This window comes from Ornithorhynchus anatinus, chromosome 3 (genome assembly GCF_004115215.2).
Source record: "Ornithorhynchus anatinus isolate Pmale09 chromosome 3, mOrnAna1.pri.v4, whole genome shotgun sequence".
NCBI lineage: Eukaryota > Metazoa > Chordata > Mammalia > Monotremata > Ornithorhynchidae > Ornithorhynchus > Ornithorhynchus anatinus.
In genome coordinates this window covers 85929529-85951769 of record NC_041730.1, presented here as the reverse complement: position 1 = coordinate 85951769, position 22241 = coordinate 85929529, and the positions used below count along the sequence as shown (strand labels likewise).

Below are 22241 nucleotides of genomic sequence, written 5' to 3'. Positions count from 1 at the left end.
GTCTCCCTGATCTAGTCTGTAAGTTCGTTTGTGGGCAGGGAATGTGTCTTCCAACTCTTTTGTATTATACTCTCCAAAGCACTTAGTACAGTGCTCTGCACACAATAAGCGCTTAATTAATACCTTTGTTTAATTGATTAGCAGAAAACTTAATGCTCCCAGCTCCAGAAATCAAGCCATAAGGTAGACCAGCACCTCCCCCTCTGAAACCCTTATGTGACACATAACTCGAAAGCTCGCAAAAGGTCACCGCTGTTTCCTGAAACTCAATACCAAAAAAAAACCCCACAAAAAAACAGCACTTCTGACCTGTCTATGAGGTTGAAAAAACTGATATATGACCACATGCTTTTCTACCCCCAAAGTGATATCTGGCCTCTTTGCCATGTTTGTCAGGACTGGAGTGCTCCAAACTGACTAATGGGTCATTGGCCAGTGTTTGTTGAGCACAGAGAATTGGCCAAGCCCAGTGGAGGCCCTTGCTTCTTTGACGTGGATAGCCTAGAGAAATGCTCCAGTTCAACCTGTGACCTATCTCTGAATGTTGGCTATGGGGAAATCGATTTCCCATAGTGCCATTTCTCCCAGGTGGACACACTCTGCATCAAGATGGCCAAAGTCATAGAGCAAAAGACCTCCAAAAGAGGATGAATCACTTAAGGCCTTAATCACCCAGGCCACTTTGGAAGCCAAAACCCAGTGACAACGAGTCCAGGCCTCCTCGTGATGTTCCGTAGAGGTGGGCAAACTCAACTGTAGGTCCAAGAGGGCCCCAGACCCGTCAGGGTCTGCCTTGCCCATTCCTGATGGGATTGTGCCCGGGCTGGGGGCAGGCGGACACCACGGCAGCAATGTCAGGACCAAGACTCGGCTAGGTGAGGGCAAGTTTGCAGCGGCAAACTCTTCTTGGCTCCAGCCTGCTTGCTGTTGCTAATTTCATGCCCTATGAGCCAGGTAACGCACCGCTGCCTCGAGCCGCCACCCTGGGCTTGAATTGCTTTCTCTAGCCCAGCAGGAGCCCAGCTGCCTCTGCCTCGGAGTTCTCGAGGCGGTAGCTGAACAAAAGCTACTTTGCCGAAGCTGCTCGGTAGCACAGGGGCACAGTCTGCTGCAGCTCGTGACTAATTTGCTACAGTTTTTAGAAAGCGCCCAAATGGCATTCAGTGTATAGAAAGCCTATCAGGGGCCAGGCGGATACACACTGACTGATTTCAGAGCCTCCGCTCCCTAAGAAACCTCTTTACCTGGATTTAGAGCCCCAAATTAAATTCTTCTGGATCCTCCAGCATGGCAGACGGAAAGAAATTTTCCTTGTAAAATGGGTCTAAAATTCAGCCAGCTGGCTTCAAAAGCTGTGCACGAAAAAAAGGACCTCTTTTACCTTGGGACCGATAAAGGGGCTATGGTGTCACATACTCAAGAAAAAGAGTGAGTCACCACTTCCATCCCTGAGCGCTCAATAAATACGGTTGAATGAAAGAATTTGCTGTTGGACCTTATACTCACGGTTTTAGGACCCCATGGTTGGAGGCCTACATTGGAGATTGGAGCTTAATCAATCAATCCACTGTATTTATTGAGTGCTTACCTTGAGCAGCACTGTACTGAGCATTTGGAAGAGTATAACCAACTGTTATATACTCTGCTGTGCACACAGTAAGTGCTCAATAAATATGATTGGTTGATTGATTGATACAATATAGCAAGAGTTGGTAGACATGTTCCCTGCCCACCAGGAGCTTACAGTCTAAAAGGAGAGACAGTTATTAATATAAATAAATTCGTCCAGTCAGTTGTATTTATTGAGTGCTTACTGAGGGTGGAGCATTATTTTAAATTCTGGGGAGAGTACACTACAACAATAAACATAAACAGACACATTCCTTGCCCACAACAAACTTACAGTCTAGAGGGGAGCTTATTATGGATATGTACATAAGTGCTATGGGGTGAATAAAGGGTGCAAATCCAAGTGCAAGGGTGAGTCAGAAGAGAGTGCGAGAAGAGGAAATGAGAGAAGAGGAAATGAGGGCGGAGAAGGCCTCTTGGAAGAATTGTGCCTTCAATAAGCCTTTGAAGTGGGGGAGAGCAATTATCTGTCTGGTTTGGGGAGGGAGGGCATTCCAGGCCAGAGGTAGGATGTGGGCAGGAGGTCTGTAGTGAGATCAAGGTACAGTGAGAAGGTTAGCATTAGAAGAACAAAGTATGGGGGCCGGGTTGTAGTAGGAGAGTAGTGAGGTGAGATAAGAAGGGGCAAGGTGATCGAGTGCTTTAAAGCCAATGGTGAGGAATTTTAATTTGAAGTAGAGGTGGATGGGCAACCACTGGAGTTTCTTGAGGAATGGGAAAACATGGTCTGAATATTTTTGAAGGAAAATGATTTGGATAGCAGAGTAAAGTAAGAACTAGAATAGAGAGATTCAGGAGGCGGGGAGATAAGCAAGAAGGCTGATACAGTATTCAAGGCGGGATAGGATCCATGCTTGCGTTAATGAGGTAGCAGTTTGGATGGAGAGGAAGGGATGGATTTTAGTGATGTTCCCTCCCAGATATGAAGTGGGAGGGAAATCAAGGCCAAAGGTAGGACATAGGTGAGGATATGGCAGTGACACAGATGAGATCGGTGCACATGGAGTAGATTGGTAATGGAGGAGCCAAGTGTAGGGACCTCATTCCTACTGACAAGCTGGCTCCACTCCCTTGTTACTTAAGACCTTTTCTGTCATGTAGGCAGAACTTTTGTAGGTTAATAAATCAATCGTATTTATTGAGTGCTTACAGTATACAGGACACTCTACTAAGCACTTGGGAGAGTACAATACAACAATATAAAAGTGTAGGTAGACACATTCCCTGCCCACAGTGATCTTATAGTATGGACAGTAAGTGTTACTCAAGTGGGGACAGAGACTTTGAATAGCCGTTAGCATACTGGCTATGTGTAGTGGTTAGAAAACAATCCCAGCACCTAAATGCTACCACACTATACAACCATACTTCTTTGAGGTCTGTCAGAATCACCAGTGCTTTCAGGCCAGTGTGATGCCTTTGCTGCTGCCTTCCCATTAGATTGTAAGCTCCTTGAGGACAGGGTTCACATATTTTACTCTTAATGTATGTTCCAACCTTAATTATTATTATTGTTATGGTATTTAAGTGCTTACTATGTGCCAAGCACCGTTCTGAGCACTGGGATAGATACAAGGTAATCAGGTTGTCCCACGTGGGGCTCACAGTCTCAATCCCCATTTTACAGATTAGGTAACTGAGCCTCAGAGAGGTTAAGTGACTTGCCCAAGGTCACACCACAGACAAGTGGCGGAGCCGGGATTAGAACCCACGTCCTCTGACTTCCAAGCCCGGGCTCTTTCCACTGAGCCATTAATGATTATGGTATTTAAGTTCTTTTCATGCTAAGCACCGGACTAGGTACAGGATAATCAAACCGGACACAGGCTCAGACCCACATGGGGTTCATATTCTAAGAGAGAAGGAGAGCAGGTATCTTTTATGCATTTTACAGATGAGGAAATTAAGGCACAAGAGGTTCATTGGCTTACCCAAGGCCTTTCGCTCTACCAAACTCAAGCAGCCAGTGGAAGAGCTGGCATTAGAAACCAGGTCTTCCAGTTCCCAGTTCCCTGCTCTTTCCACCGGTCTTCAAAGCTCCAGTGTCCTATAGCCAATCAGGACTCAGTCAGTGGGGAACATGAGGCAACCCACTAAACAGAGACGTCTGAGGAAATAAGTGCCCCTCCCAAAGTACCTAACCCATGAAAGGGAGTAAAAGCGAAGCACTAGGAGAAGAGGACCCTTCAGTATTATCCAGGTATATAACTTGGAAATTTTAATAACATTTGTTTCTTTATGTGTGTTGTCCAGAGACTTCCAGAAGTAGAGATGTTTTTCTAGATCTAAAAAATAAGCCAAAGAGGGATTTAATATTCTTTTCCTATGCTACGGATCTTGTGAAGAGAAAAGAAATGAAGAAAAATGACTCAAATTCTGGGTCAGGACAAAGTGGACAGCGAACAGGGAAAGGTACAGCCTTGAAGTGTGATTTGTGGAAAGAGCACGGTCTTGGGACTCTGAGGACGTGAGTTCTAATCCCTGCTCTGCCACTTGTCTGCTGTGTGACCTTGGGCAAACCACTTAACTTGTCTGAGCCTCAGTTACCTCATCTGTAAAATGGGGATTAAGACTGTGAGACCCGAGTGGGACAACCTGATTACCTTGTTTCTACCCCAGCGTCTAGAACTATGCTTGGCACATAGTAAGTGCTTAACACATACCATAATAATAATAATAATTATAACCTTGATGCATAAAGGATGGGGATCAATGAGCTTAACGCATTGGAGAACACACTGAGCCAGGCCCCTCCATTCAACCCCTTGAGGGAAATGGGCAGAGGAAGGAAGAAGCTGTTGACATGACTTGAAGTTGTTTGGTGCTGTAATTTGGCTCCTGAATGCTTTGAAGGTCATCCAATGAGCATAGGAAAAGGAGATAAAAGTCAGAGCAGTTACTTAGCCTGGCTTGGTCCTTGCTTAACTATAGATCTCATTACCTGTCCCCTCTTTTCAGTGTCTGTTTCCCCTTCCGTAAAATGAGAACCATAATGTCCCTCTTACTCTCTTAAGTCTTGAGGCTTGTCAACAGCCCTCAGAGTCTCTGTTCCTTTTCCTGTAAATAGAGGGTAGTTCTGTGAATCTCCCATCCCGAGACCCCTTAAAGATTTCTAATGATAATAATTGTGGTATTTGTTAAGCACTTACTATGTGCCAGGCACTATTCTAAGCGCTGGGGCAGATACAAGCAAATCGGGTTGGACACAGTCCCTGTCCCATGAGAGGCTCACAGTCTCAATGCCCATTTTATAGATGAGGGAACTGAGTCCCTGAGAAGTGAAGTGGCTTGCCCAAGGTCACCAAGCAGACAAGTGGTGGAAGCCGGGATTAGAACCCATGACCTTCTGACTCCCAGGCCCATGCTGTATCCACTAAGCCAAGCTGCTTCTAATGGCAGTGCTCCTCCCAGGGGGCTATGAGAGACTGTCTACCCAAAGTGTTGTGACCCTCAAAATAAAGGTCATATGGAAATCAGAGGTAAGAGAGCAGAATCTTTGAAATGACTTTAGAGTGCACGAGGAACATGGGAACTGACTTGACCATTTCTTTTTGCCACAACCCTCCAAAGGCAAGCAGATTTTGATCTCAAGTAGAAAGTGTTGGCTTTCCTTGGTGTCTAGCAATTGCATCTGTTACATGTGGCTTGTTTGGGTGCCCACAATGACTAGGAATACTGCAGCAATGGAGGGAATAAGCAGGGAAGGAGCCTTCTCCTCTGATTTGAGGTTGTCAGAGACACCTGGAAGGTAAAGGTGAACTCAGAAAGCACACATACGTACACAGACGTTCGTCATCAGACATAGGTACAAAGACACACATCCACAGACACACTGAGATACAAAAACAACAGACATAGGTATAGATAATTGTTTTATGTACTGTTCCTAGATATTTGTTTTTTCTGTATCAAGAAAATCTGAGTTCTTCAAAGCCTCACCCTCTATATCCCATTGTTTTACATGAGGCAGAATTTTAAAAAATCTGTTTGTGTCAAGCAGCATTTTGGGTAGATGGCATTGGTTGAAGAGAGCAATCATATTTATTGAGCGCTTACTGTGTGCGGAGCACTGTACTGAGTGCTTGGGAGAGTACAATGTAGCAGAGTTAGTAGCCTACAGTCTAGAGGGGGAGTCAGGCATTAATATAAATAAGTAAATTACAGATATGGTCGTAAGTGCTGTGGGAGGGAGAGAATAAAGGGGGCAAATCCAAGTTCAAGGGCAACTCAGAAGGGAGTGGGAGAAGAGTAAGCTCACTGGGCAGGGAGCCTGTCTACAAACTCTGTTATATTGTATTCTTCCCAGTACTTAGTACACTGCTCTGCATATGGTTAGCACTCAATAAATATGATTGATTGAAGGGGAAATGAGGGCCTAGTCAGAGAAGGCCTGTTGGAGGAGATGGGCCTTCAGTAAGGCTTTGAAGAAGGGGAAAGAGATCATTTGTCTGATATGAAGGAGGGGGTAATTCCTGGCCAGAGGCAAGATGTGGGTGAGAAGTCGGTGATAAAATAATCAAGATTGAGGTACAGTGAGTAGGTTAGCATGAGACAAGCAAAGTGTGTGGGCTGGATTGTAGAAAATCAGGGAGTTAAGGTAGAAGGGGGGCAAAGTGATGGAGTGCTTTAAAGCAGATGTAATGGAGTGGCAAACTACTGGAGGTCCTCGAGGAGTGGGGAAACGTGGACTGATCATTTTTGTAGAAAAGTGATCCGGACAGCAGAGTGAAGTATGGACTGGAATGGGGAGAGATAGGAGGCAGAGAGGTCAGAAGGGAAGTCCGCAAGGAGGCTAAGGCAAGAATCAAGGTGGGACAGGCTAAGTGCTTGGATTAACATGGTAGCACTTTAGATGGAGAGGAAAGGGCAGATTTTAGTGATACTGTGAAGGTTGAACCAACAGGATTTGATGACAGGCTGAATGCTTGGGTTGAATAATAATAATGTTGGTGTTTGTTAAGCACTTTCTATGTGCCGAGCACTGTTCTAAGCACTGGGGTAGGTACAGGGTAATCAGGTTGTCCCACATGAGGCTCACAGTCTTAATCCCCATTTTACAGATGAGGTAACTGAGGCACAGAGAAGTTAAATGACTTGCCCAAAGTCACGCAGCGTGGTGGGGATTAGAGCCCATGACCTCTGACTCCTAAGCCCATGTTTTTTCCACTGAGCCACACTGTTGAGGATAACACCAAGGTTACAGGCTTGTGAGACAGGGAGGATAGTGGTGCTGTCTATAGTGACAGGAAATTCAAGGGAAGGAGAGGGACGATGAGGAGTTCTCTTTTGGACCGGATATGTTTGAAGTGGTGGTGAGACACCCTAGTAGAGATGTCCTGAAGGCAGGAAGAACTGTGAGACTCCAGAGAGGGAGAGAAATCAGGGCTGGAGATGTAAATGTGGAAGTCATCTGTATAGAGATGGTAGTTGAAAGCATAGGAGCAAATGAGTTCTCCAAGGGAGTGGGTGAAGGGGATCTAGAGCTGAGCTTTGAGGGACTCTGACCATGAGTGGGTGGGAAGCAGAAGGGGAGCATGCGAAAGAGACTGAGTGGCCAGCAAGATAGAAAGAGAGCCAGGAGAAGACAGTGTCAGTGAAGCCAAGGTTGGATAATGTTTCCAGGAGAAAGAGGTGATCTACAGTGACAAAGGCAGCTGAGAGATCAAGGTTGGTTAAGGTGGAGTAGAGGCCTTTGGATTTGGCAAGAAGGAGATCATTGGTGACATCTGAGAAGGCAGTTTCTGTGGAGTGAAAGGGGCAGAAGCCAGATTGGAGAGGGTCTTGGAGAGAAATGGAGCAGGGGAACTGTAGACTATGGGTGTAGGCAATTTGCTCAAGGTGTTTGGAGAGAAATGGTATGAGGGAGACGGGGAGATAACTGGAGGAAGCCATGGGAATCAACAGAGTGTTTGGTTTGTTTTTTTAGGGCAGGGGAGATATGAGTGATATGGGTATGCTTGAAAGCAGTGGGAAGAAATCATTGGAGACTGAATGGTTGAAGATGGTAGTCAGGGTGGGAAGAAGGGAGGGACAAGTGCTTTGATAAGGTTCCAAGAGATGGGGTTGGAGTTGTGTAGGTAAAGGGGATTTCGAGAGAAGAGAGGTGATCTCCTTTTGAGATACTGCTGGGAAAAATGGGAGAGTTGAAGAAGGGGCAGGAGAAGGGAGGGACTGAAGGGGAGCAGAAGAGATTTTAGGGAGATCACATGTGAATGGTTTCGATTTTCTCAGTCAAGTACATGGCCAGATCATTAGGCACATGAGATGGTGGAGGTAGGGGAACTTGAGGTTTGAGGAAGAAGTTAAATGCCTGAAACAACTGGTGAGGGCAAAGGGGATGGGAGTCAATAAGGATGGAGAAATAATGTTGTCAGGCAGAGGAGAGGGCAGAGGTAAAGCAGGCAAGGATGATATTGAGGCAAACAATGTCAGCCTGTTATCTGGATTAAATAATAATGATAATGTTGGTATTTGTTAAGCCCTTACCATGTGTCAAGCACTGTTCTAAGCACTGGGGTAGATACAAGGTAATCAGGTTGTTCCACATAGGCCTCACAGTCTTCATCCCAATTTACAGATGAGGTAACTGAGGCACAGAGAAGTTAAGTGACTTGCCCAAGGTCACACAGCTGACAAGCGGCGGATCTGGAATTAGAACCCATGACCTCTGACTCCCAAGCCCGGGCTCTTTCCACTGAGCCACGCTGCTTGGGTGAGACCCACAAAGAGATAAAGAAAAGAAGCTCCTTGAGTTGGGCCAGAATGGTGGGGAGGCAGGGGGCGGGGATGGTGGTCCAGGATTCCCCATTTGAGGGATTCTTAGCCTGTATGAGTGATTCTCCCAAGCTCAGTAACATCCAATCACTTCCTTGTCCTGAACTCGAGGCCTGGTGTCCATCCAACACTCTTCCAGTGATTGTTTTTGGAAGAAAAAGCAAAAGTCTTTCCCCTTCCTAAAGACAGGACTGGCAATCCTGCAGACCAACACAAGCTAGTAAGTCCCTCATCCTCTGCAGACATTCAGGTTTGAGGGGAGACTGGTTCCACCCTCCTGGAGCCCAGGCCTGAGGAGACTTTCTGGAGTTGCTCCCCCACCCCCACCCCACTGTCTCCTTTTATGGGACAGCTGAAGTATTTGAGGGGCTGGGGAGAAAGGGGGAAGACTATTTTTTTAATGGACTTCCAGGTATCAGCACCTTCTCAGAGTCACACCTGAAGAGTTTCCAGTACTCTACCGGTCTCGACTACAGGAGGGAGAATCAACCATTTCATTCTTAGCTTGACCAGTGACTAGCGAGTGGCAGGCAATCTTCTCTAAGTCACGACTCCCCTGTGCTGGGCAGCAGTGGCATGAGAGAGAGTGAAGAGTGGAGACTCAAGTTGACTGCGCGGAAGGAGGCAATGGTAAACCACTTCTGTATTTTTACCAAGAAAACTCTGTGGACACACTGCCAGAATAATTGCAGATAGAGATGAGGTGTTCTAGAAAGATGTGTCCATGGTGTCACTATGGGTAGTAGACAACTCGACAGCATAAAACAAGACCAGGTATCAGCGGTGGGTTTAACCCATTTATCAGAAAAGGAAATTGGCTTTAGAAAGGTGAGGAAGTTGCAGCTGGAAGTTGTTATCACCTTGTCAGGGCCCCACAGAGTAGAATGGGCATCCTGAGCATCTCTGCCATCTAGCCTGATGATCCTGCGGATCCTGTTTTGGGAACCTTCCTCCCAGAGCCTATGTCTGGAACCAGATTCCTGGCCCTTTGACTCATCCTCCGGCCCTCTCCCCACATTGTTTTTGGACTCACCGACCAGCCCTCCTGTCACAGCAACCCTAGCTGGACATCTGGACTAAGTGCTTAGTACAGTGCTTTGCACACAGTAAGCGCTCAATAAATACTATTGAATAAATGCATGCCTGGGGCCCTTGACTGAGAGGATAGATTTCTTGACTGGTCATTTTCTCCTCGCTCTCCTCTTGGAAGCAGCTGGTCAGTTGGAACAAACACATTTGCCTGTTCTTCAGGGACAAATAGAGGGATGAGCTGTAGTCATAGAACGCTGGTCTAACACATCTCAAATGATTCAATGTTTGGGAACTCGCCTCTGTGAACTAGGACAAACAGAACTGGGCCACATCAGCTTGGAGAGAGTTGAAGGGGGCTTCAGAACAGATTCCCCTTAAATGTTCTCTAGGTTGATGTGGCCCAATACCTTTAGTAGCCCCTAATGCCAGTTTTCAAGTATCTGTAGAGGTTTCAGAAGACACTGCTGTCATTTCATTCATTAATTCAATTGTATTTGTGAACCAAGCAGTAGAAGATGAGTATGAATTGAGGTTGGGGGTGGGGAGTGACCTTAGGACTGAGACCAAGTTGCCCCCAGAGTTGTGGCCGGGGGGTTGAGGGATGCATTTCTAAGGGGATTTGTGGAGCCTCTAATGGAAAAGCAGAGCCAGCCATCTTTTTCAGTTCATTTGCATGCAGCTCTCCCTGGATTCCCCTTTCCCCCTTTCCCTGTGATTATCGCATGAGTCTAGGATTTCCTAGAAGCCTGCCAAAAATTGACTCTGAGTCCATTTGGATTCAGGCATTCCGCACTCCGGGTGGAATTATTCGTCACGATTTTGATGATGATGAGTTACACTGCTTCAGCCTCACTTCTCCCTGGCTGGTCACCCCTTCTAGCTCCCTGGTCTAGCGATGTTCATCCAGAGAGAAAGCCACCTCTTCCTCGGACATACTTCCTTCTTGGTCTTTCACATCTTACCGTGTTTTCTGGGGTTTTTTCTGGGTCTGGGTAGAACTATTTCGAGAGCTACATTTCCATCGCTTCCACTGTGCCTTCAGTGCTGTGTCTCATCGGGAATTTCCTGCTGGTTAACAGGTAAGTGCCAATACCTCGTTCCCCTCTCCCTATTCGGATGCGTAACGGTCCATTTCCAAGCTTCTGTGAACCCCATGTGGGATGGCAGTTGGCGCATAGTAAGCATTTGACAAATACCATAGTCATTATTATTAGTCCACTCTGCTTCTGGCAAGCTGGATCCAAAACTGGAAGCCAGATTGGGATCGCCCCTGGGGAAAGGTTCAGCAGAAAAGAAAATGAGAACTCAGCTCTAAAAGAGATTGGTTATCTTCTTCTCCCTTCTCATGGCCATTTTCAAAGTCCTTTTTGGGGAAAGGCCTGAAGGGGGACGTCTTGGTAAAGTGTGAAATTTCCTGGTATTAAATGTTCTATCCTGATAGCCTTAACCCTAACTAACATCTTTCATTTTAAAGCACTGGGCCAGGAGTCAGGACTTCTGATCTGGATTTCACCCTGACTCATGGGGTGATTTGGAGCAAATCACTTCACCTCCAAGTGCTAAATATTCTTCTGTTGGGAATGATTAAGAATCCAGATTGCCCTGTGTTTTGAGGTCTTCAACCCGTAAGGCACCGAAGCAAAGAAAATAAATTGGGCCCAAAAAAAAAAGAAAAAAAGAAAAGGAAAGAAATAAGGCTGAGAGCAAGTAAAGATCTTAATAAACATGGGAAGGGGAGAAGAAAGTTGAGTGTCAGTGTTGGGCTGGTCGAATTTTTGAACCTAAACAAAAGGGTGTTATGAAGGAAAACATAATCCAGACTCAGAAACTGGAAAAGTTCACATCATCTGTGAACAAAACTAGACTCTGTATAGTTTTGCTTGTATACTTTATACAAGTATACTTTATATATACTTTATGCAAGTATACTTTATACTTTATACACTTGTATACTTTGCTTGTATACTTTATGTATATTCATGATTCATAGTTACAGTAAACTCCAGACTGTCTCTTCTATGGGATGGGGAAGTCAGTCAATAGTATTTATTGAGCATTGTGTATAGAGCACTGTAATAAGTGCTTGGGAGAGTACAATATAACGAGAAATAGGCACATTCCCTGCCCACAATGAGCTTACATTCTAGAGTGGGAGCCAGACTCATCTCATCCAGGAGGCCTTCCCAGACTAAGCCCCCCATTTCCTCTGCTCCTCCTCCCCTCCCCATCACACTGACTCCCTCCCTCTGCTCTTCCTCCCTCCCTGTCCCACAGCACTTGTGTAGTGCTTAGAACAGTGCTCCAGCACTTAGAAAAGTGCTTGGCACATAGTAAGCTCTTAACAAATACCAATATTATTATATTTGTATGTATTTATTATTCTATTTTATTAATAATGTGTATATTATGTATGTGTATATTATTCTATTTTATTAATAATGTGTATATGTCCATAATTCTATTTATATGGATGCTATTGATGTCTATTTACTCGTTTTCAATGTCTGTCTCCCCCCACTTCTAGACTGTGAGCCCGTTGTTGGGTAGGGATTGTTTCTATTTGTTGCTAAAGTGTATTTTTGAAGCACTTAGTACAGTGCTCTGCACACAGTAAGCGCTTAATAAATACAATTGAATGAATGAATAATATACTGGGGGAAGCCTAGAGTAGGGAAGTGTCCAGTAATCCCAAAATGAGGAACCTGGAAGGTAGTATATGTGCCAGACACTGTACTAAGTGCTGGGGCCCCCAACCCGGTACACTGCCAGTCCAGTCTACAATAGGCCTTTGGGGGGCTGCAACCCACAACTCTGGAGTCTGGACCAGTTTGATGCTTCTTGTGGTATGGAGAAGATTTCTCAGATGCCCACTGGCAGCCTGTCTCCAGGGTCAAAGGAGAGGAGAAGCAGAGAAGAAGGATTTCCCCAGTCCTAGATAGAACAAAGAGAACTCCTAACCTCCAACAGCCTGAGTCGGGTTGCAGGGCCTTTGTCTCGAAACAATAGAAGAAGGGGAAGGAAGTCAAGGAAGAAAGGCAAGATGAATTGGCCACAAACTACAGTGCCCAGAAGAAAGGTAGAGTGCCCCCGCTTCCTCATCTTGAACCAAATGGGGCTTTGAAACTCTTGGCTAGTAATGGTCAGTCTCTGGAAGATGACAATCCCTGATCAATCAACTGACCAACCAATCTGTTGTATTTATTGAGTGCTTACTATGTGCAGATTACTGTATTAAGGTTTTGGGAGACTACAATATCACAGAGTTGGTAGATACGTTCCCTGTTCCCTAGAATACAAAAAAATGCCATGAAACAATGGGAAATGAGGAAGGGGAAGAGATTGCCAACTTTGGGAAACGTTTTCAGTTGTCTCATCTGGTTTGGGGAGGTGGCTTTTTTGCTAAACTGTTTTTTATTTAATGTGTGATATTGAAATGTTGCCTTCTTTTCCTTGAGAAGGACCACGGCTTTTTCTGACTGGCTCATCCATAATCGCCAAGTGTTTTATTATGTTAAATTGGCAGCATCATAAATACTTATGAGCAGGATTTACATTTTGGAGGCTTCTGAGGAAATCGGTCCCCTGGGGTTCAGATCGCTTCCACAGAGGGAGAATGGTGGGGGAAGGGTCTGTCTTCATTATACACTAACTTCAAAGGAAGCTGAAGTTTCCACCAAGGTGGCAGGAACCATTTGAGAAAGTGCCCCCCCTCCCCAAACACCCAGGATCCCAAGCCTCGATGGGAATCTCAAGATCTTGAGATCTCGGGCAGGGGTGCCCGGGAACCTACCTAGGAATAAAGCTTTCTTTTTCTCCAGCATCTCTGGGAAGGGAGATTCCCAAGTACCTCTCTGTTTTCTGTTCAAGAGAAATGCAGCTTCTCCTCTTGGGTTGATAGTTGTAGTGGCAGCAGCAGCAGTAGCTGATTGTATTTACAAATGCAATTTGTATTGTACAAATACCAACATTATTATTTATTGAGCACTTACTGCATGCAGAACACTGCACTAAGTGCTTGGGAGAGTAAATATAATGGAGTTGGTGGACATGTTCCCTGCTTGTAATGAGTTTACAGTCTGAAGGACTAGTAGTAGACCTGGGTTCTAGTCCAGGCTCTATCACATGCTTTCTATGTGACCTTGGACATGTCACTTAATTTCTCCGTGCCTCAGATTCCTCATCTGTAAAAGGAGGATTCAATACCTGTTTTCTGTCCTTCTTAGATCATGAGTTCTATGTGGAAGAGGGAATGTGTCCTAACTGCCTATACTATAACTGTTACAGTGCTTAGTACCGGCCCTGGCCCACAGGAAGCGCTTAACAAATTACACAATTATTATCAGTAGTAGTAGTAGTGGAATCAGTAGTATTTATTGATCTCTTACAGTGTGCACAGCACTGGCACTAAGCACTAGGAAAAACTTTGCGGCAGGTGGGAATTAGATATGGGCCCTGTCCCTTGTGGGGGCTCACGGTCTATAAATGAAAATGGGGAGAGGGGACTGGCATCAGACACCTAAGAAGTGATGAGAATAATAATAATAATAGTAATGGTATTTATTGAGCGCTTACTCTGTGTCAATCGTAGTGATAAGCTCTGGGGTAGATACAAGCTAATCAGGTTGGACATAGTCCCTATCCCACATTCATTGATTCATTCATATTTATTGAGCACTTACTGTGTGCAGAGCACTGTACTAAGCCCTTTGGGCTTCACAGTCTTAATCCCTATTTTACATATGACATAACTGTGGCACAGACAAGTTAAATGACTTGCCTGAGATCACACAGCAGACAAATGGTGGAGCTGGGCTTAAAACCTAGGTTCTTCTGATTCCCAAGCCTGTGCTCTATCCACTAGGCCATGCTGCTTCAGAAACCTCCAGGATAACATGACCTGGTGAGACCCTCCCCTGAGCTGACAGGCCCCGATGTCTGAACAGGTTCCAGAGGGTACATTAGACCCACTCAGGCGGGCCTCTCAGCTTCTAGCACCATTTCATAAAGTTTTATTACATTTACAAATCACCCAGGGCATAATTACCGAGGGCCTCACACTCACACAGGGAGGCCGAGGACCACGGGGCCAGTTTATGCAGCGGGTAATTAGAAGGTATAATGTACTCGGAAAATCGGGGAGCCTTGAATCGAAGCAGGCCATTTAGATGATGGATTTTCCATCAGGGGTCAGGGGATGAGTTTTCCTCTGTGCTTAGCTTCCTTATCCCTCCGCTCCCCTGCCTCGACGGGTCCTACATGGGATGATACGATAGGAAGCCCGTGGGTGTGTTATAAGTCACCTTCCTGTCCAGACAATTACCTTGTGGGGACAAGCTCGTGATTGCTTCATCCCTGCCACCCGTCATCTCCCAAGCCCGCTTTGTCTTGGATGAGGTGGTTGTCTAGCTCCCATCTGGGGCTGGAGCTGCTGCCGCTATTTATATTTTGGCTGAGACCTTGGATCTTGGACTAAATTGACGTCCTCAACACCTCTCACTGAACTCAACTCACTCGCTCCCCTATCCCTTCACCAATCTTGTACCACTAACCCAAAGCCCTGGATCATCTGTTCAGTGCACATCCTTCACTGTTATGCATGAGCTACAGAGCGCTACTGGCAGAAATCCAGATATCAGGACAAACTGTCTACCCCAATTTCATTCCAGCCTGCTTTAGCTCTGCACTCTCCTCTGCCCAGCAACATTATTTCTCCGTCCTTATTGACTCCCATGCCCATTTCCGTTGCTGGTTTTCAGACATTTAACTCCCTCCTCCCCCCCACCTCTCCCATCTAATTTTTTATGTTCTTTATAGATCTGATCACATACTTCATTAAGAAAATTGAAACCATGAGGCATGCGCTCCCTATAATCTCCCCTGCTCCTATCCAGTCCCTCCCTCCTACTGCTCCTTTTCCAACTCTCCTATCTTTCCCAGCAGTATCTCAAGAGGAGATCTCCTGCCATCTCTCAAAATCCACACCCTCCACCTGCACATCTAACCCCATCTCTTTCCACCTTATCAAAACACTTGCCCCCTTCCTTCTTCCCCCCATGACCACCATCTTTAAACTGGTCACTTGTCCATGGCTTCTTCCTCACTGTTTTAAAATATGCTCATGTCTTCCCTAAACTCAAAAAACCTCCCTTGACCCCATGGCTCCCTCCAGTTATTTCTCCATTTCCTTCCTACCATTCCTCTCTAAACTCCTTAAGTGTTTTGTCTACACCTACTTCCTCCAGTTCTCTCCTTTAGCCCCCTCCAATTTGGCCTACACCCCCTTCACTCCCTTCTCAATAGTAACCAGCAATCTCCTTCTTGCCAAATTCAGTGGCCTCTACTCCATTCTAATCCTCTTCGACCTCTCAGCGTGCCTTCGACACTGTCGACCACCCCCTTCTCCTGGAAATATTATCCTACCTTGGCTTTCCTGACACTGTCCTCTCCTGGTTCTCCTCCTATCTTGCTGGCCACTCATTCTCCATCTCTTTTGCAGGCTCCTCCTCTCCTTCCCACCACTAATGGTGGGAGTCCCTCAAGATTCAGTTCTGTGTCCTATTCTGCATGTATGCCCACTCCCTTGGAGAATTATTCACTACCATAATTCAACTACCATCTCTTTGCAGATGATTCCCAAATCTGCGTCTACAGCCCTGAATTTTCTCCTTTTCTGCAGTCTCGCATTTCCTCTTGCCTTCAGGACATCTGTACTTCGTTGTTCTGCCAACACCTCAAACTAAATATTTCCAAAACAGAACTCCTTATCTTTCCACCTCAACACTGTCCTTCCCTTGAATTTCCTCTCACTGCAGACAGCACCATCATACTCACTGTCTCACATGCCCGAAACTTTGACATTATCCTCGACTCATTTCTCTCATTCAACTCATGTATTCAACCTGTCACCAGATCTTATCAGTTCTACCTTAATATCACTGAAGTCTGCTCTATCCTATCCATCGAAATTGCTGCCATGTTATTCCAAGCACTTATCCTGATCTCCTTTCCCCACTTCAGTCCATACTTCACTCTGCTGCCCGGATCCTTTTTTAACAAAGCCATTCAGTCCGTGTTTTCCCACTTCTCAAGAATGTCCAGTGGTTGCCGACCCAACTCCACATCCAACAGAAAGTCCTTACCTGAGCTTTTAAGTACTCAGTCCCTGTCCCCTCCTACCTTACTTCCCTGATTTCCGACTACAACCCAGTCTGAATGCTTTGCTCATCTTATGCCAATCTACTGAATGTAGCTCAATCTCATCTATATCACCACCAATCTCTCGCTCACATCCTGCCTCTGGCTTGGAACTCCCTCCCTCTTTATATATGACACATTCATTCTCCCTGCCTTCAAAACCTTATTAAAAGCACATCTCCAAGAAGCCTTCCTTGACTTAGCCCTGATTTCCTCGTCCCCTACTATTATATCTATAATTCTGTTTATCTATTTTGATGCTATTGATGCCTGTCTACTTGTTTTGTTGTCTGTCTCCCCCTTCTAGAGTGTGAGCCCGTTGTTGGGTAGGGTTTGTCTCTATCTGTTCCCAACCTGCCCTTTCCAAGCTCTTAGTACAGTCCTCTGCGCTCAATAAATACAATCGAATGAATGAATACTCACTTTTGTGTCATACTTGCACTTGGATTTGTCTCCATTAGTAACCCCCTCCCTCAGCCCCACCACACTAATGTAGATATCCATAATATATTTATGGATTGCAAGCTCATTATGGGCAGGGAACTTGTCTACCAGCTCTGTTATATTGTACCCTCCTAAATGCTTAGTACAGTGCCCTCCACACAGTAAACACTCAGTAAGTTTGATTGAATTTGTGATGCACAAATAAAGGAAATGCATTAACTCTCATTGGTAGGGTGACGGTCAATGTCCGGGTCTTGGCCTCCTTGTCTATCATGCTGGCAATCTTCGTGGTGATGACCGTGCTGGTGAAAGTGGACACCTCTTCTTGGACCCAAGCCTTCTTTGCCATCACAATCACCTGCGTAGTGGTCCTCAGCAGCGCCTCCACTGTCTTCAACAGCAGCATTTTCGGCATGACGGGATCTTTCCCCATGAGGAATTCCCAGGCTTTGATATCAGGTTAGAGTTACTCTCTGCCTTGGCTACTGATTCTGGGTTACCCTCTTGAGCACTTAGTACAGTGCTCAGCATGGAATAAGTGCTCTGTAAATACCAGTGATTGATTGGTGGATGGATTGATTGATAAGGCTGGCCGGCTTGGTGAGAGAGGTACTATCTAATATCAGCTGCTCCCTTCCTCAGCCCATGGAGATGCCAGCTCAGAGTTTCCAGGCTTTTCATTGCGAGCATGGGGACAAGAAGTGGGCTGGAATTTTAGGGGGGGATTTTCAATCTTCAAAAAGCTAATAGGTCTTAAATTCATCATCTGGGGTCTCTTTAGTCCTGACTAGAAACTCTCAGGTCTTGTCCGAGGGCAGGTAAGAGTGAGGGTGGGAGTCCAGCACATGTAGCTGTAGGTGGTCCCCACTCCCTAGTCTCCCTGAGGAGTGGACACCTATGGCCTCATTCCCAAAATACCATGCCCTTTCTGAGATTGGCTGTCCCTGCCGTGCTTCCTGCTCCCTCCGCAGACCCTCGGCCTCCTACCTATCCTGCTCCTTCCTCTTCTTCCCTTCTGCCTCTAGTCCCCTGCTCCTGTATTGCTGCTGCCTCCCATCCCTACCTCTGTCCCTCCCAAGCCCAACCCTCTCTTCTGCTGCTTGGGAGTCAGTTAAAGAGCGTGGAGGAGATGACACAGGCAGAGTCCCTTTCTACTTTAGATGGAGAGACGGATGCCCTAAAATAATGTCTGTTTCATTAGTCCTAGGCTCTGCATCTTTGAGGGGATGTGCCTATCATGAGTCAGACCAAATAGGTACTAACAAGAGTATCAGTGATAATAATTGTGGTATTTAAGTGCTTACTCTATGCTCAGTGCTGTATAAGCACAGGGGTAGATACAAGGTACTTAGGCTGCCCACAATCCCCATCCCAAGTGGGGCTCAAGTCTTAATCCCCATGTTACAGATGAGGTAACTGAGGCACAGAGAAGTTAGGTGACTTGCCCAAGGTCACATAGCAGACAAGTGGCAGAGCTGGGATTAGAACTCATGTCCTCTGACACTCCCAGGCCTGTGCTCTTTCCACTAGGCTATGCTGCTGCTGACCATGATGAAGTCATTCCTGTCATCTCCAGTAGGACCCCTCCCACACCTTCTCCCCACTCCAGGGGCTCGACCATTCCCCATGCTCTCCGTTTGCTTCCCAGCTCTATAGGAAGAGCAAGGAAGCGTATCAGCTGTGTAGGGTGGCTTTCAGGAGGGGATGGTAGCAGTTGCCCTCCAGGCACAGACACAGCCAACCTAAGTCCTTTTTTCCTTTTCATTTTCTTCCACTCTCTTCTGCGTCTCCATGACTTGCTCCCTTTATTCATCTCCCCTCTCAGTCCCACAGCACTTACCTGTCAGTAATTTATTTACTTATATTAATGTTTATCTTCCCCTCTAGACTGTAAGCTCACTGTGGGCAGGGAATGTGTTACATTGTCCTCTCCCAAGCACTTAGGTTAGTGCTCTGCAAACAGTAAGCTCAATAAGTATGACTGACTGACGACACTCTTGGGTGGGTTTAAATCTCTGGACCGTGGTTCATCATTCATATCACTTCCTCCCATGCACCAGAGGGAGTCTTTGGAAGAGGCACCGAGTCATCTGTGTCGGCAAGAAATTCAGGAAGGTTCAGAATTCTGGTTCTGTTGGCATTTCCCTTATGTTACTATCATGTGACCCTGGCTGGGGAAGGTCAATACTCCAGTCTGAGGGACCTAGTCACATGGCTTGTTGACCTACTTAGAGAAGAAGAAGAAGTTGGCTTACAAGGGGCTGCCTTCCAGGAGCCCCAGACTCTTCAGATTCTCCAAATCTGTTTCCAGTCTTCCTTGTAGCTTGATCCTGCCTTGTGGTGGCCCATGCCCTGGCACAACATCAGACAAGACGTGCAAATACCTGAACAATGGGGGTTGGGGCGGGGGAGAGAGAGAGAGAGTTCATTTGTAATACCATACCTAATTTCAGGACCTTGTAGGAGGCCGGCAAAACAGCATGGCCTAGTGAGAAGCAGGGTGACCTAGTGGAAAGGGCACAGGCCTGAGAGAGGGCCTGTGTTCTAATCCCGGCTTCACCACTTGTCTGCTATGTGACCTTAGGCCAGGCACTTAACTTCTCTGTACCTCAGTTATCTCAATTGTAAAAATGGGGGTTAAGACTGTGAACCCCATGTGGGACATGGACTGTGTACAATGTGATTAGCTTGGTGTGGTGCCTGACACCTAGTAAGAGTTTAACAAAACCCATTTAAAAAAACAAGAGGCAACAGGACACCAGAGAGAGAGAGAGAGAGACAGTGGGATGGTGGAAGAAAGAGAGTGCTCATTTTTAATATCATACCCACTTCAGAAACTTGTAAGAGACTAGCCATGAGCAAGCCATAATTCATGCCAGTTGAGTGGGAAAGAAGGCTGGTTTCATTTATTTCATTACCTCTACTTCCCCAGGGAAGGAAGCAGAATCAGATAGAAAACATTGCTGGCTGGTGAACTTCCATATTTGCAAGCCTGAACTATTTATATGGCCATAGAGGGGAGACCACTGGCACAGATCTTGACCTCCGGAAGCCGACCTGGGCTTGAGCAGCACCCACACCCTGGAAGGTTTTGGGGGGATTTGGCTCCAGAACATCAGCCAGGACCCCAGATACAGTTGATTGAATCTCAGGAAACAATTCATTTGTTTTGTGCTGGTGTTTTTTTAAGCACATTTGCATGCATTTCCATAACTGATGAGATAAAAGTACCCAGTCATGAATGATGGGTTCCCTGGGGGGCTGGCCTGTTGTTGATGATAATATTATAAGTTTTCCATGAGTGGGAGGGAGGAAAACAGTGAAGGAGAGAGAAAGGGGGGAAGATCAAGAGTTGGGGATTTGGGAAGATTGTTAGATATTCTACCACTGGAAAGCGTGGGTATTTCTTAAATGAGTTAAGCCCCAAGTTTTGTTTTGTTTTTTAATGGCATTTGTTAAGTACTTACTATGTGTCAAACACTGTTCTAAGCACTGGGGTAGGCACAAAATAATTAGGTTGAACACAGTTGTGAGTGAGATACAGTTTTTTTTTCCAAAGTAGCTACTAGAGCATGAGACTTGAGCCAGGTTAATGGCACCTTGAGGGAGGAAGGCTGCACTTGATTTGGGAAACTCTTTAACCCTTTTAATTCCCTTGGGAAGTATAAAATCTGAGCATTAGGGAAGCAGCATAGCTTAGTGGAAAAAGCACAGGCTGGGAATCAAGAGGCCTGGGTTTAGAACCCAGGCGTGTCTATCGGTCAGTTCTATTTACTGAGCACTTACTGTGGGCAGAGCACTCTGCTGTGATTATAAGTAGGTTTCTTCTGTAGCAGTAATAAAAATTGCTCAGGCATGTTTGTACCCTTTCCTTTCCCTCTTGGGAGATGGTACCAGGAGCTCTCAGATGGATCTTGCTGGAAGGTAAGGCTATATTTTTTTAATGGTGTTTATTCAGCGCTTACTATGTGCCCAGTAATAAACTAAGCACAGGGGTAGATACAAGCTACAAGGTTGGACACAGTCCATGTCCCACGTGAGGCTCTGTCTTAATCCCCATTTTACAGATGAGGTAACTGAAGCACAGAGAAGTTAATTGCCCAAGGTCTTACAGCAGACAAGTAGCACAGCCAGGATTCAGTCCTTCTGATTTCCAGGCCTGTGCTCTATCCATTAGGTCACTGCTCTATCCTCTAGTCCTTTGCTCTATCCACTATACCATGCTGCTTTTCCTTGGCTTGGAGTGGGGGGCAATGGGGAACTTTAGTGGTGACCAGGTGGATGCAGACAGCCAGGGAAAGAAGAATCCTCCTCCAGAGAGAGCTTGGGTCTTAAGTGGAATTGATTAGACTGTAAGCTCACTGTGGGCATGGAATGTATCTGTTAATTGTTGTATTGTACTCTCCCAAGCGCTTAGTACAGTGCTGTGCCAACAGTAAGTGCTAAGTAAATATGATGGAATGAATGAATGAATTCGCCATTCCCAAGCAATGATATGTACTTAACACTTACGGTGTGCAGAGTACTGTACTAGACACTTGGGAAAGTACAATACAATAGAGTCACTAGGCAGATCCCTGCCCACAGAAAGTTTGCAATCCACGGGGGGAGACAGATATGAAAATAGGTTGAAGTAGATTAGGGATAGGGGAAATAATAGAGTAATGACAGGCCATGAGGAAATGCTTTCATTTCTCCTTCTGGCGCCTCCAGTGGATAATAGGGAACGTGAGACACTGGGGCCATGGCTCAAGGGATTACATCATTTTACACCAATCAAGCAATCAATCAATGGTATTTATTATTAATAATGATAATAATAATGATAGTATTTGTTTAGTGCTTACTATGTGCCAAGCACCATTCTAAGCGCTGGGGTAGGTAAAAGGTAACCAGGTTGTCCCATGTAGGGCTCCCAGTCTTAATCTCCGAGCCCTTACTTACTACCAGCGCTCTGCACACAGTAAGTGCTCAAAAAATACAGTTGACTGATTGAAATGGAAGTGGCAATCATAGAGGTGCCGCAGCTATGCAATTGAACGCTCAGAGGAGCTAGGGTTCTGAACAGATAATTGGAGAGGTGCCATGCTCAACTGAGCTCTGACAAGCCTGGCATAAATTCAGCTAAGAATAATAATAATAATTGTCATTTTGTTAAACACTTACTA

The 22241-nt window shown here is 45.8% G+C and overlaps 1 protein-coding gene across 1 annotated transcript in view; it reads left to right on the top strand.

The window, feature by feature from the left end:
• Nucleotides 1-22241, top strand: part of SLC29A3 (solute carrier family 29 member 3) — a 45733-nt gene that overhangs the window by 16190 nt on the left and 7302 nt on the right. Inside the window, exons 3-4 of the mRNA XM_029061413.1 lie at nucleotides 10432-10514; nucleotides 17306-17532. Coding sequence (XP_028917246.1) covers nucleotides 10432-10514; nucleotides 17306-17532 — 310 coding nt within the window. The remainder of the gene's footprint in view (nucleotides 1-10431; nucleotides 10515-17305; nucleotides 17533-22241) is intronic.